Source organism: Mustelus asterias, unplaced genomic scaffold (genome assembly GCF_964213995.1).
Source record: "Mustelus asterias unplaced genomic scaffold, sMusAst1.hap1.1 HAP1_SCAFFOLD_2525, whole genome shotgun sequence".
Lineage (NCBI taxonomy): Eukaryota > Metazoa > Chordata > Chondrichthyes > Carcharhiniformes > Triakidae > Mustelus > Mustelus asterias.
Window position 1 is genome coordinate 19,427 of NW_027592470.1, and position 13,192 is coordinate 32,618.

The 13,192-nt window shown below is 47.9% G+C and overlaps 1 protein-coding gene across 1 annotated transcript in view; it reads right to left on the bottom strand.

The window, feature by feature from the left end:
• Positions 1-2,309: 2,309 nt before the first annotated feature.
• Positions 2,310-13,192, bottom strand: part of coq9 (coenzyme Q9 homolog (S. cerevisiae)) — a gene marked incomplete at its 5' end in the record, with an annotated part of 30,726 nt that continues 19,843 nt past the window's right edge. Inside the window, 4 exons of the mRNA XM_078207626.1 lie at positions 2,310-3,419; positions 4,035-4,088; positions 5,638-5,793; positions 6,386-6,490. Coding sequence (XP_078063752.1) covers positions 3,384-3,419; positions 4,035-4,088; positions 5,638-5,793; positions 6,386-6,490 — 351 coding nt within the window. The remainder of the gene's footprint in view (positions 3,420-4,034; positions 4,089-5,637; positions 5,794-6,385; positions 6,491-13,192) is intronic.

Below are 13,192 nucleotides of genomic sequence, written 5' to 3' on the forward strand. Positions count from 1 at the left end.
CCTCTGTATAAAAAAAATGCCTTGCATATCTCCACTAAACTTTTCCCACACACCTTAAACCTATGTCCCCTCATACTTGACTTTTCTACCCTAGGAAAGAGCATCTGACTATCTACTCTCTATGCCACTCCATCTGGTAAACCTCTTGCAGGTCACCTCTCAACTTCCGTCATTCCAGTGAGAACAAACCAAGTTTATCCAAGATCTCCTTATAGCTAATACCCTCCAGACCAGGCAACATCCCGGTAAACCTCTTCTGTACCCTCTCCAAAGCATCCACATCCTTCTGGTAGTGTGGCGACCTTAATTGTATACAATATTCTAAATGAGGCCTAACTAAGGTTCTGTACAGCTGCAGCATGACCTGCCAATTTTTATACTCAATGCCCTGACCAACGACGGCAAGCATGCCGTATTGAGTACCTCATCCACCTGTGTTGTCACTTTCAGTGATCGGTGGACATGTACGCCCAGATCGCTCTGCCTGTCAATACTCCTAAGGGTTCTACCATTTACTGTATAATTCCTACATGCATTATCTCACACTTAACCGGAATAAACTCCATTGGCCATTTCTCCGCCCAAGTCTCCAACCGGTCTATATCTTGCTGTAAACTCTTGACAATCCTCTTCGCTATCCGCAACTCCACCAATTTTTGTGTCATCTGCGTACTAATCAGACCAGCTACATTTTCCTCCAAATCATTTATATATACTACGAACAACAAAGGTCCCAGAACTGAACCCCTGTGGAACACTGCTAGTCACAGCCTTCCATTCAGAAAAGCACCCTTCTACTGCTACCCTTTATCTTCTGTAGCCAAGCCAGTTATGTATCCATCTTGCCAGCTCTCCTCTGATCCCATGTGACTTCACCTTTCATACCAGTCTACCATGATGTACCTTGTCAAAGGCTTTACTGAAGGCCATGTATTCAACATCCACTGCCTTTCCCTCATCTGTCATCTTCGTCACTTCCTTGAAAAACGTGATGTAGTAAGACACGGCCTCCCCTTTACAAAACCATGCTGTCTATCACCAATAAGTCCATTTGTTTCAAAATGCGAGTAAATCCTGTCCCTAAGAATCTTTTCCAATAATTTCCCAACCACTGATCTGAGGCTCACCAGTCTATAATTTCCTGGATTATCCCTGCTGCCCTTCTTAAACAATGGAACAACATTGGCCATCCTCCAGTCCTCTGGAACTTCACCTGTAGCCAATGAGGGTACAAAGATTTCTGCCAAGACCCCAGCAATTTCCGCCCTCGTCTCCCTCAGTATTCTGGGGTAGATCCCATCAGGCCCTGGGGACTTAGCTACTTTAATGCTTTTTAAGACACCCAATACCAATACTTTTTGATATTAACATGACCCAGAATATCTACACACCCTCCCTAGGCTCCTCATCCATCAAATCCCTCTCTTTGCTGAATACTGAGGCAAAGTATTCATTTATTATTTTGCCCATTTCCTCTGGTTCCATGCATAGATTCCCTCCACTATCCTCGAGTGGACCAACCCTTTCCTTGGCTACCCCCCTTGCTCTTTACGTACGTATAAAATGCCATAGGATTTTCCTTAACCCTGTTTGCCAAGGACTTTTCATGACTGCATTTAGACCTCCTAACTGCTTCCTTAAGTTCCCTCCTATGTTGTTTATATTCTTCAAGGGCTTCATCTGTCCTAAGCCTTTTAGACCTTATGAATCTTTTCTTTTTGACAAGGCTCATATTTCTCGTTATCCAGGGTTCCCGATACTTGCCACTTATCCTTCATCCTCACAGGTACATGCCGGTCCTGAATTCCAATCAACTGACATTTGAAACACTCCCACATGTCGGATGTTGATTTACCCTCAAACAGCCTCGCCCAATCTACACTCTCTAGTTCCTGCCTAATGTTGTTGTAGTTAGTCTTCTCCCAATTTAACACCTTCACCCAAGAACCACTCTTATCCTTTCCACAAGCATCTTAAAACTTACGGAATTATGATCACTGTTCCCGAAATGCTCTCCTACTGAAACTTCGTTCACCTGGCTGGGCTCATTCCCAATACCAGGTCTAATATGGCTCCTTCCCGAGTTGGGCTATTTACATAGTGTTTCAAGAAACCCTCCTGGATGCTCCTTACAAATTCTGTCCCATCCAAGCCCCTAGGAGTGAGTCCCTGTCAATATAGTGTAAGTTAAAATCACCCGCCACAACAACCCCATTGTTTTTGCATCTTTCCAAAATCTACCTACATATCTGCTCCTCTATCTTCCGCTGGCTGTTGGGAGGCCTGTAAGAAACCCCCAACATTGTGACTCCACCCTTCCTATAATGTGGATAAATGTGAGGTTATCCACTTTGGTAGCAATAATAAGAAGACAGATTATTACTTGAATCGGTGCAAATTGAGAGAGGTGAATACTCAGTGAGACCTTGGTGTCCTCGTGCATCAGTTGCTGAAAGTAAGCATGGAGTTACAGCAGGCAGTAAAGAGGCAAAAGGTATGTTTGCCTTCATAGCGAGAGGATTTGATTATAGGGATAGGGATGTTTTGCTACAATTGTATAGGTGTTGATGAGGCCACATCTGGAGTATCACGTGCAGTTTTGGTGTCCTTATCTGAGGAAGGATGTCCTTGCTATAGAGGCAGTACAGCGAAGGTTTACCAAACTGATTCCCGGGATGGCAGGTCTATTATATGAGGAGAGACTAAGTCGGTTAGGATTATATTCACTAGAATTTAGAAGAGTGAGAGGGGATATCATAGAAACTTATATAATTCTAAGGGTTAGACAGGGTAGATTCAAAAAGCATGTTCCAAATGGTGGGGGAGTCCAGAATTAGGGCTCATAGTTCCAGGATAAGAGGTAAAACTTTTAGAAGTGAGATGAGGAGATATTTCTTCACCCAGAGGGTGGTGAATGTGTGGAATTCACTATCACAGAATGTAGTTGAGGCCAACACATCTGATTTCAAGAAGAAATTAGATTTGGCTCTCAGGACTAAAGGGATCAAGGAATATGAGGGGAAGGGGGGGATCAGGATATTGAATTCAATGATGAACCATGGTCAAAATGAATGGCGGAACAGGGTTGAAGGGCTGAATGGTCTACCCCTGCTTTTAGTTTCTGTGTAACTGTTGGTAGTATAAGCTGAACCCTCAGTGACCATCATCCTGCACAGCATTTTTACAGGATAATTTATTTTCTCATTGGATTGCTCTTTATTTTAACTCTTTAACACAGCACTCTACATATAACAGAATTCCCACCTTGGCACACGTGCGTGCACACACACACACACACACATACACAGAGTGCAGCTACTGCTGAAAAAGGAATTCAAAGGTGCCAGTCCCAATCGCTGCTCATCTTGATATCCATAGACCGCTCATCGATTCATGGTAATGCCACTCAGGTTCTTCAGCTGTTCAAGCAGAAAAAGGGAATAATCATTAGCCCGGGAAAGCAAGGGGGACTACGTGGAGGCAGTCACCTGAAGGTTGTGTCTGTCACTGGGGTGGAGTCTGGGAAAGACCACCAGATTGCCTTCAGAGTATTGCCCAAGTAGCCACTCTTGAAGTGTGAGAGCAGGTGTCAATCAGCAATTCAACAGCAGCAGGCATCATTGCTGCACTCCTCTCGTACACACTTTCCAACACTGGTGGCTGGCTAGATACAGGGTTCTCATCCTAGCCGATTTATCATAGCTCAGGTTTTCCTCATGTGCAGGATCTAGCCTGAAGCCCTCGAGCTCAGTGTGCGTGACTCAGTACCACAGCGGACACTTGGGGCACAATAGCATGAATCAGGCAGATTAATAGATAGATAGATAGATACCCTACAGTGCAGAAAGAGGCCCTTCGGCCCATCGAGTCTGCACCGACCACAATCCCACCCAGGCCCTATCCCCATATCCCACCCACTAATCCCTCTAACCTAGACATCTCAGGACTCGAAGGGGCAATTTTAGCATGGCCAATCAACCTAACCTGCACATCTTTGGACGGTTGTTTGGATATTGTTTGGATATTTCACTTACTGTCACCGCAGCTCCAACGACACCCTGGAAAAGAGCTTTGCCTGTTGATCTCACCTGCAAAAGAAAATCTGATTAGTGAGTGACCCCAGAAACCCACAGTGAGAGCGTTCAGACAGGGTGTGTCTGGAAGAAAGACAGGGTGTGTCTGGAAGAAAGTGATGAGTGTGAACTGTGAATAGTCCTGAATGTGTGATGTCTTTAATGTCAGTGTGCAGTATTCCAATCATAAATGCCCAGCAAGGCTGCTGGACGACTTTGCAAGTGAGAAGAATAGTGAAAGTGCACAGAGGGTGGTGCCACAGGGATGTGGGTGTGCACGCGGGCGTGCGGGGGCGAGGCGGGGGTGCCTGGGTGGGGGTGGGGGGGGCGGGGACCTGGAGTTGGGGGCCTTAGGGGCGGCACGGTAGCACAGTGGTTAGCACTGCTGCTTCACAGCTCCAGGGACCTGGGTTCGAATCCCGACTCGGGTCACTGTCTGTGTGGAGTTTCCACATTCTCCCCGTGTCTGTGTGGGTTTCCTCCGGGTGCTCCGGTTTCCTCCTACAGTCCAAAGATGTGCGGGCTAGGTTGATTGGCCATTCTAAATTGCCCTTAGTGTCCCGGGATGCACAGGTTAGAGGGATCAGTGGGTAAATATGTGGGGATATGGGGATAGGGCCTGGGTGGGATTGTAGTTGGTGCAGACGCGATGGGCCAAATAGCCTCTTTCTGCACTGTAGGATGACTGCCTGAGGGTGCCTGGAGGTGGAAGTCGTGGGTGCCTGGAGAGTGGGGGGGGGGGGGGAGGGAAGGGGAGGCGGGGGTGCCCGGGGGGAGGGGCGGGGGGGGGGGAAGTCAAGTGTGCCGGGGGGGGAGGGGAGCCAGGGTGAGGGGAGTTGGGGGTGCCTCAGGAGGAGGGGAGTTGGGGGTGCCTCGGGGCGGGGGGAGCCAGGGTTGCCTTGGGGGGGGGGGGGGGAGAGAGAGAGTCGGGGTTGCCTGGGGGGCCAGGGTGCATCGGGAGGCCGGAGTGCGTGGGGGCGGGGAGGAGTGGTGGCACGGTTGCGGAGGGCCGCGGGGCACGCGCGTGGGGCGGGCCGGGGGGGGGCAGGCCGGGGGGGGGGCGCGAGGCAGGGGGTGGGGCCGCGCTGGGGTGGGGGGGAGAGAGCTGGGCAAGGGCAGGGCGGGGTGGGCGGCCGGGGGGTGGGTGGCATGCAGGGTGTGGGGTGGGCACGTGACTGCGCATGGGCGCGCGGGGGGTGAGTCAAGGGGTGTGGGGGGGCGCGGGTGGGGCGGGGTCTGTGGGGTGCATGTGTGCACGGGGTCACGTGGGGGCACAGGGAGGTGCGTGGGCGTGGAGGTGTGCGTGGGGAGGTGGGGCTGGGTGGGTGTGCGTGGGGGAGTGTGGGTGTGGGGGGGTGGGTGAGGGGAGGGGGATGTGTGGCGGTGCCGGGGGGGCAGTGGGTATGCCTGGGGGTTGAGGGGGCGGTGTGTCCCTGGGGTGGAGGGGGTGCTGCGTGTGGGCGAGTTGCGTGGTGGGGGTGGAGGGGTGGGGTGCGTGTTGGGGGTGAGGGGATGCCTGTGAGTGTGTGTGTTTGTCGCTCAAGCGACTGAGTGTCAAACTGACCTGTTTGACAGAGTCAGCCATGTTGACAGCATCAATAACACGGTTTTGTAGAAAGTTCCAAGTGTCTTCATAATCCGGAGAGGAATCCTGTAGCAGCACCAGCTCTGCACTGTTGTAGATTCCTGCTAGAATGGCTCGCTTTGTGTACCACTTAGACTGCCCAGGAAGCAACAAAGAACTGTTATTGTCACTCGAAGGTTCACTCTCTCACCCTAGTTAATGCTTAGCTGAGCTGTAGATGATTGCAGCTTGCAAACTCACTGTTCCCCACATACTGTGTCCCACTGGTTGACCAGACAGGAAATCAGCCCAGCTTCCAGTCAGACATGAAGGAATGAGAGTGGACCTGAATGAGGACCACTGATAGCTCTGATATTCACCATTGTGGAATCTCCTCACACAAGACTGAGGCTCTAGGGCAGCTGTGATCTGGTAAGCCTGAACTCCAGACCAGCGTCAGCCGGTAAGCCTGAACTCCAGACCAGCGTCAGCCGGTAAGCCTGAACTCCAGACCAGCGTCAGCCGGTAAGCCTGAACTCCAGACCAGCGTCAGCCGGTAAGCCTGAACTCCAGACCAGCGTCAGCCGGTAAGCCTGAACTCCAGACCAACGTTAGATGCTAAGCTGTGCACACTCCCCAGATTTACCCCCTCGCTCTCTAAGTCTAATCCCTCCCCCATCCCCCAGTCTGGCCTCCCTCCCAAGTTCAGCACAGCTTCTGTAACACACAATCCACTTGTGCTACTCACATCTGTGGACCTGTCTCCTGCGTAGTACCAGACTTCATCCACCATATTCGTCAGGCTCCTCAAGCTCTCAGTAATGTTTTGTGGCAGTAATAATATGCTCATGGCCTGTCAGAAATGGGTGAGATTTGCTTTAGTGCATTACCAATAACAGTATTACATGTGTATTACAATAACAATCACATGGTGGTCACAGAGAGGAAGCGGGAGCATTCCTGCAAAGTCAGATTAGTAAACGGTCTGTTTCTGACTGAGAGTCACACTGTGCAAGACACATTAGTGCAAATGGCAGTTGTCTAATATCCTCAGTGAGTGATACATGTCCCTCTCAAACTCCTCCTCAGTCAGAAGGTTGTGCATCCAAGCCCTAATGCAGAGAATTGAGCATATAATCTGGGCTAATACTCCAGCACAATATAATCTGGGCTAATACTCCAGCACAATATAATCGGGGCCGATACTGTTTGAGCCTCTCAGTTGCTGTATAGTTAAGGAGACACGGGCTCTGCTTCTTCTTAAAAAACCTTTATTTCTTGGATCTGATTTCTCCACCAACAAAATATCAGTGGCTTCTATTGAATAATTGACATCAAATTAGGATTTAATTGGAAGGTGTGTTAACCCATTCCTAACAGTTTCCCCTTCCCCTTGGAGGGAAAAAATATATTTTGCTGAATATTGATTTTCCACAGAAAACACAAAACACTCCATTTCCCCTTTCTCTTTTAAAAAAAACATACATTCACAGAAAGATACGCCCTTCATTAATAATGTCCAAAAGTTTTTCCGAACTAGCCCCTCTCTTAGTAAAACAATCGGACAACTGATAGCTACTATCGACCATTTAATTTTTAATATTTCCCCTTTGTCCTGTATCTGCTTTAAGCTGGCTATGTCGATCCTCAATCTTTTCTCATTTACACTTTTTGTGGAGTGCACATTTTCCCACAGGGATTTATTGTCAACGTGACACTCAATGGTTATTTTACCTGAATCTCCTCATTTCTGTTACTATCTTGGATATGAAGAAGGCCATATCCACTGCCTCTATAAAATTTAGCGGCCAGTGTTTTTAACCACTCTCCTTATTTTCTTTGTTTCCCACACAAGGGGGCAACATTTTCAATTTTCCCCCAAAAGAAATATTAGAAAACCTCCTGCGCTTGAAACCCCATCACACAAATTGGCATAGGATGCGTCACTATAAACTATGAGTTTCAGGTGCCAAAGATCACCTAAAAACGGGAGCCTCAAAACACAGTCCTGCCAATGTTTGGCCAACGTTTTGTTTGCTCTCATTATGCCTTCCACTGTAGGATCATTCATTTTCATATTCAACTCTAGGACATCAAAACTAACGTCCGATCTAGTCTGTCTACCTAGCTAATTTAGTTGCCCAAACTTCAGTTGCCAAACTTCCTCTTTTTCTGTCTTCGAAACCACCGTGTCCTTTTGTGAAGCCTTACCACGACTATTTGCGATTGGGCTGATACTCCCCAAATAAGATTGCTGATGTAAAGTGACACCTGACTCAGTCTGTCCGACTTCCAGACCAATATATTTGAAAGCGCCTGAAGCCTGACTTCCAAACCTGAATTCCTTCCTCAGCCCAGAGATTACAATAGCTTTGAAATCACTACTACCACCCCACAAGAAAATCATCCACATGCATCGTAAAGATACCACAAAGATTTCCTTCATAGTGGCAATAAAACATTGCAGGAACTGCTTTTAACCGACTTTACCAAAAAATACCAACTCTAAACACATCATTTAGCCCAGATACACACTTAATTAACTTCCAGAGTACTTCTGTGTTAGCTGCCTCTTTAGGAGGATGGAGAAAAATGTCTCTCTGAAGTTGATGCCTCTGCAAAAAGGCTGTTTTTATATCTATAGATTTGCATTCCCACGCCTTTGTAGCTAACAGAGCCAAGAAGATCTTTAAAATAACCTTTCCTGCCGTAGGTGAATCCACCCTTAAATCCTGATCTTCTAAGTGTTCTTCAAATCCCCTTGCCACAAGCCTGGCCTTTGCCTTATAAGTTCCATCAAGAAGCACCTTTTACATGCAAATCTATCTGTGAGATAGAGCTCTTGTCCCCTATCTGGTACTTCCGTGTATATCCCAAAATTCACTCCAACTATGCAATTTTTGCTGCTTGGCATCTTTTATAACTTTTTCATTTAATTTACTGGAGGCGACCAAAATCTCACGAGCATGTGGGCTTCTACCCCTAGTAGCATTCTGCTTGATCTTTCCCTCCTGCTGTGGGAATAGTTCTCGATATCTTCCTGTGATCACGTTCACTATCGGACTTATTTTCTGAACTGGCATTACATTTCTGTGCCCTCCATTTTTGGTCTTGATGGCCTCCCCTGTATTCTATACATTCATGATGTGGAGATGCCGGCATTGGACTGGGGTAAACACAGTAAGAAGTCTCACAACACCAGGTTAAAGTCCAACAGGTTTATTTGGTAGCAAATGCCACTAGCTTTCGGAGTGTGCTGCTCCTTCGTCAGGTGGAGTGGGAGATGTTCTATACATTCGTTCTATACATTCAACCAGTGTTTATACTTTCCAGTGGCCTTCCCTGCTCTACTAATGACAGTTGCATCCTTCCATTGACTGGATCCTTCAGGCAAGGATGTCACTTTTGTACCAACTTGGGCAGTTGTCCTTTCGGAAAAATGGCCTGTTCTAGTTCATCAGATGTATTGTGTTCTTCTACAGATACCCTGTATTTCAGCTAACTGGTTCTCATACTTTTGAAACGCGTGAGTATCAGATGATCCTGTTTCCTCATCATGTTTGTTCTTTCTAAATTCGCAAGTTTGTAATCTGTACTTATTATCCTTGATGAATGGGACCAATATCCTGGCGGGAAAGTTGGCTAAGGCTACTGGGGAGAGTTTAAACGAGATAGGTTGGGGGGAGGGGATCGAGACGAGGAGACTGGGAGCGAGGAAGTTAGCTCGCAAACAGAGAAGGGTTATAGACAGTGCAAGAGGGAGGATGGACGGGGGATAGAGAAGGGGAGAGCTCAGACCAAAGGATTGAGATGTATTTACTTTAATGCCAGGAGTATAGTGAATAAAGGGGATGAGCTCAGAGCGTGGATCGATGCCTGGAAGTGTAATGTGGTGGCCATTACAGAGACTTGGATGTCTCAGGGTCAGGACTGGATACTCCAGGTGCCGGGATTCAGATGCTTCAGGAAGGACAGGGAGGGAGGCAAGAGAGGGGGTGGAGTGGCACTGCTGATCAGGGATAGTGTCACAGCTGTAGAGAAGGTGTATGCTGTGGAGGGATTGTCTACAGAGTCTCTGTGGCTGGAAGTTTGGAGTGGGAAGGGGTCGATCACTTTGCTGGGAGCTTTCTATAGGCTGCCCAATAGTGACAGGGAGGTGGAGGAGCAGATAGGGAAACAGATCCTGGAGAGATACAGTAATAGCAGAGTTGTTGTGATGGGAGACTTTAATTTACCAAATATAGATTGGAATATCCCTAGAGTAAGGGGATTGGATGGGGAGGAGTTCGTTAGATGTGTTCAGGAGGGTTTCCTGACACAGCATGTGGACAAGCCTACAAGAGGAGAGGCGGTACTTGATCTGATACTGACCAATGAACCTGGACAGGTGTCAGATCTCTCAGTGGAAGAGCATCTTGGGGATAGCAATCATAACTCTATCTCCTTTATGCTTGCATTGGAAAAAGAGAGCATCAGGCTAACTAGGAAAGCGTTTACATGGAGTATGGGGAAATATGAAGACATAAGGCAGCAAATTAGAGGAGTAAATTGCAAGGAGGTATTCTCGGGGAAATGTACTGAAGAGAGGTGGCAGTTTTTCAAGGACTGTCTGTCTAGAGTTCTACAGGACAACGTTCCGAGCAGATAGGGAGGTGTTGGTAGGTTAAAGGAACTGTGGTGCACGAAAGCTGTGCGGGACCTAGTCGCGAAGAAAAGGAAAGCGTACAAAAGGCACAGAGAGCTTGGCGAAGATAGGGATCTAGATGAGTATACGGCATGTAGGGAGGGACTAAAGAAGGAAATTAGGAGAGCCAGAAGGGGTCACGAGAAGGCCTTGGCAGGTAGGATTAAGGAGAACCCTGAGGCAAAGAACAAACAAAGAACAATACAGCACAGGAACAGGCCCTTCAGCCCTCCAAGCCCGCACCGCTCCCTGGTCCAAACTAGACCATTCTTTTGTATCCCTCCATTCCCACTCCGTTCATATGGCTGTCTAGATAAGTCTTAAACGTTCCCAGTGTTGTCCGCCTCCACCACCTTGCCTGGCAGCGCATTCCAGGCCCCCACCACCCTCTGTGTAAAATATGTCCTTCTGATATCTGTGTTAAACCTCCCCCCCTTCACCTTGAACCAATGACCCCTCGTGAACGTCACCACCGACCTGGGGAAAAGCTTCCCACCGTTCACCCTATCTATGCCTTTCATAATTTTATACACCTCTATTAAGTCTCCCCTCATCCTCCGTCTTTGCAGGGAGAACAACCCCAGTTTACCCAATCTCTCCTCATAACTAAGCCCCTCCATACCAGGTAACATCCTGGTAAACCTCCTCTGTACTCTCTCCAAAGCCTCCACGTCCTTCTGGTAGTGTGGCGACCAGAACTGGACGCAGTATTCCAGATGCGGCCGAACCAACGTTCTATACATCTGCAACATCAGACCCCAACTTTTATACTCTATGCCCCGTCCTATAAAGGCAAGCATGCCATATGCCTTCTTCACCGCCTTCTCCACCTGTGATGTCACTTTCAAGGATCTATGGACTTGCACACCCAGGTCCCTCTGCGTATCTACACCCTTTATGGTTCTTCCATTTATCATATAGCTCCTCCCTACATTATTTCTACCAAAATGCATCACTTCGCATTTATCAGGATTGAACTCCATCTGCCATTTCTTTGCCCAAATTTCCAGCCTATCTATATCCTTCTGTAGCTTCTGACAATGCTCCTCACTATCTGCAAGTCCTGCCAATTTTGTGTCGTCCGCAAACTTACTGATCACCCCAGTTACACCTTCTTCCAGATCATTTATATAAATCACAAACAGCAGAAGTCCCAATACAGAGCCCTGCGGAACACCACTAGTCACAGGCCTCCAGCCGGAAAAAGACCCTTCCACTACCACCCTCTGTCTTCTGTGACCAAGCCAGTTCTCCACCCATCTAGCCACCTCCCCCTTTATCCCATGAGATCCAACCTTTTTCACCAGCCTACCATGAGGGACTTTGTCAAACGCTTTACTAAAGTCCATATAGACGACATCCACGGCCCTTCCCTCATCAACCATTTTGGTCACTTCTTCAAAAAACTCCACCAGGTTAGTGAGGCATGACCTCCCTCTCACAAAACCATGCTGACTATCGTTAATGAGTTTATTCCTTTCTAAATGCGCATACATCCTATCTCTAAGAATCTTCTCCAACAACTTCCCCACCACGGACGTCAAGCTCACCGGCCTATAATTACCCGGGTTATCCTTCCTACCCTTCTTAAATAACGGGACCACATTAGCTATCCTCCAATCCTCTGGGACCTCACCTGCGTCCAGTGACGAGACAAAGATTTGCGTCAGAGGCCCAGCGATTTCATCTCTCGTCTCTCTGAGCAGCCTTGGATAGATTCCATCAGGCCCTGGGGATTTGTCAGTCTTTAAATTCTCGAAGAAACCTAACACTTCCTCCTTCTATAAATATGTGAAAAGTAAAAGGATGAGACGTGAAGGAATAGGGCCTATAAAAGGTGAAGGCGGGAAAGTCTGTACGGAACCAGTAGAAATGGCAGAGGTGCTTAATGAGTATTTTGCCTCGGTTTTCACAGAGGAGAAGGACCTGGGTGGATGTACTGCGGGCTTGCGGTGGACTGAAAAGATTGAGTATGTGGACTTTAACAAAGAGGTTGTGCTGGAATCTTTGAATGGCATCAAGTTAGATAAGTCACCGGGTCCAGATGGGATGTACCCCAGGTTACTGTGGGAGGCGAGGGAAGAGATTGCAGAGCCTCTGGCGATGATCTTTGCGTCGTCGATGGAGACGGGAGAGGTGCCGGAGGATTGGAGGATTGCGGATGTGGTTCCTATTTTCAAGAAGGGGAATAGGGATAGCCCAGGAAATTACCGACCGGTGAGTCTAACCTCAGTGGTTGGTAAGCTGATGGAGAAGATCCTAAGGGACAGGATTTATGAGCATTTAGAGAGGTTTAGTATGCTCAAGAATACTCAGCACGGCTTTGTCAAAGGCAGATCGTGCCTTACGAGCCTGGTGGAGTTCTTCAAAAATGTGACTAAACACATTGACGAAGGGAAAGCGGTAGATGTGGTTTATATGGATTTTAGCAAGGCTTTCGATAAGGCCCCCCATGCAAGGCTTCTAGAAAAAGTGAGAGGGCATGGGATCCAAGGTGCTGCTGCCCTGTGGATCCAGAACTGGCTTGCCCAAAGGAGGCAGAGAGTGGGTATAGTTGAGTCTTTTTCTAAATGGAGGTCGGTCACCAGTGGGGTGCTCCAGGGATCTGTTCTGGGACCCTTGCTGTTTGTCATTTTCATAAATGACCTGGATGATGAAGTGGAGGGATGGGTTGGTAAGTTTGCCGACGACACGAAGGTTGGTGGGGTTGTGGATCATCTGGAGGGATGTCAGAAGTTACAGAGGGACATAGATAGGATGCAAGACTGGGCGGAGAAGTGGCAGATGGATTTCAACCCAGATAAATGCGTAGTGGTCCATTTTGGCAGATCAAATGGGATGAAGGAGTACAATATAAAGGGAAAGACTCTT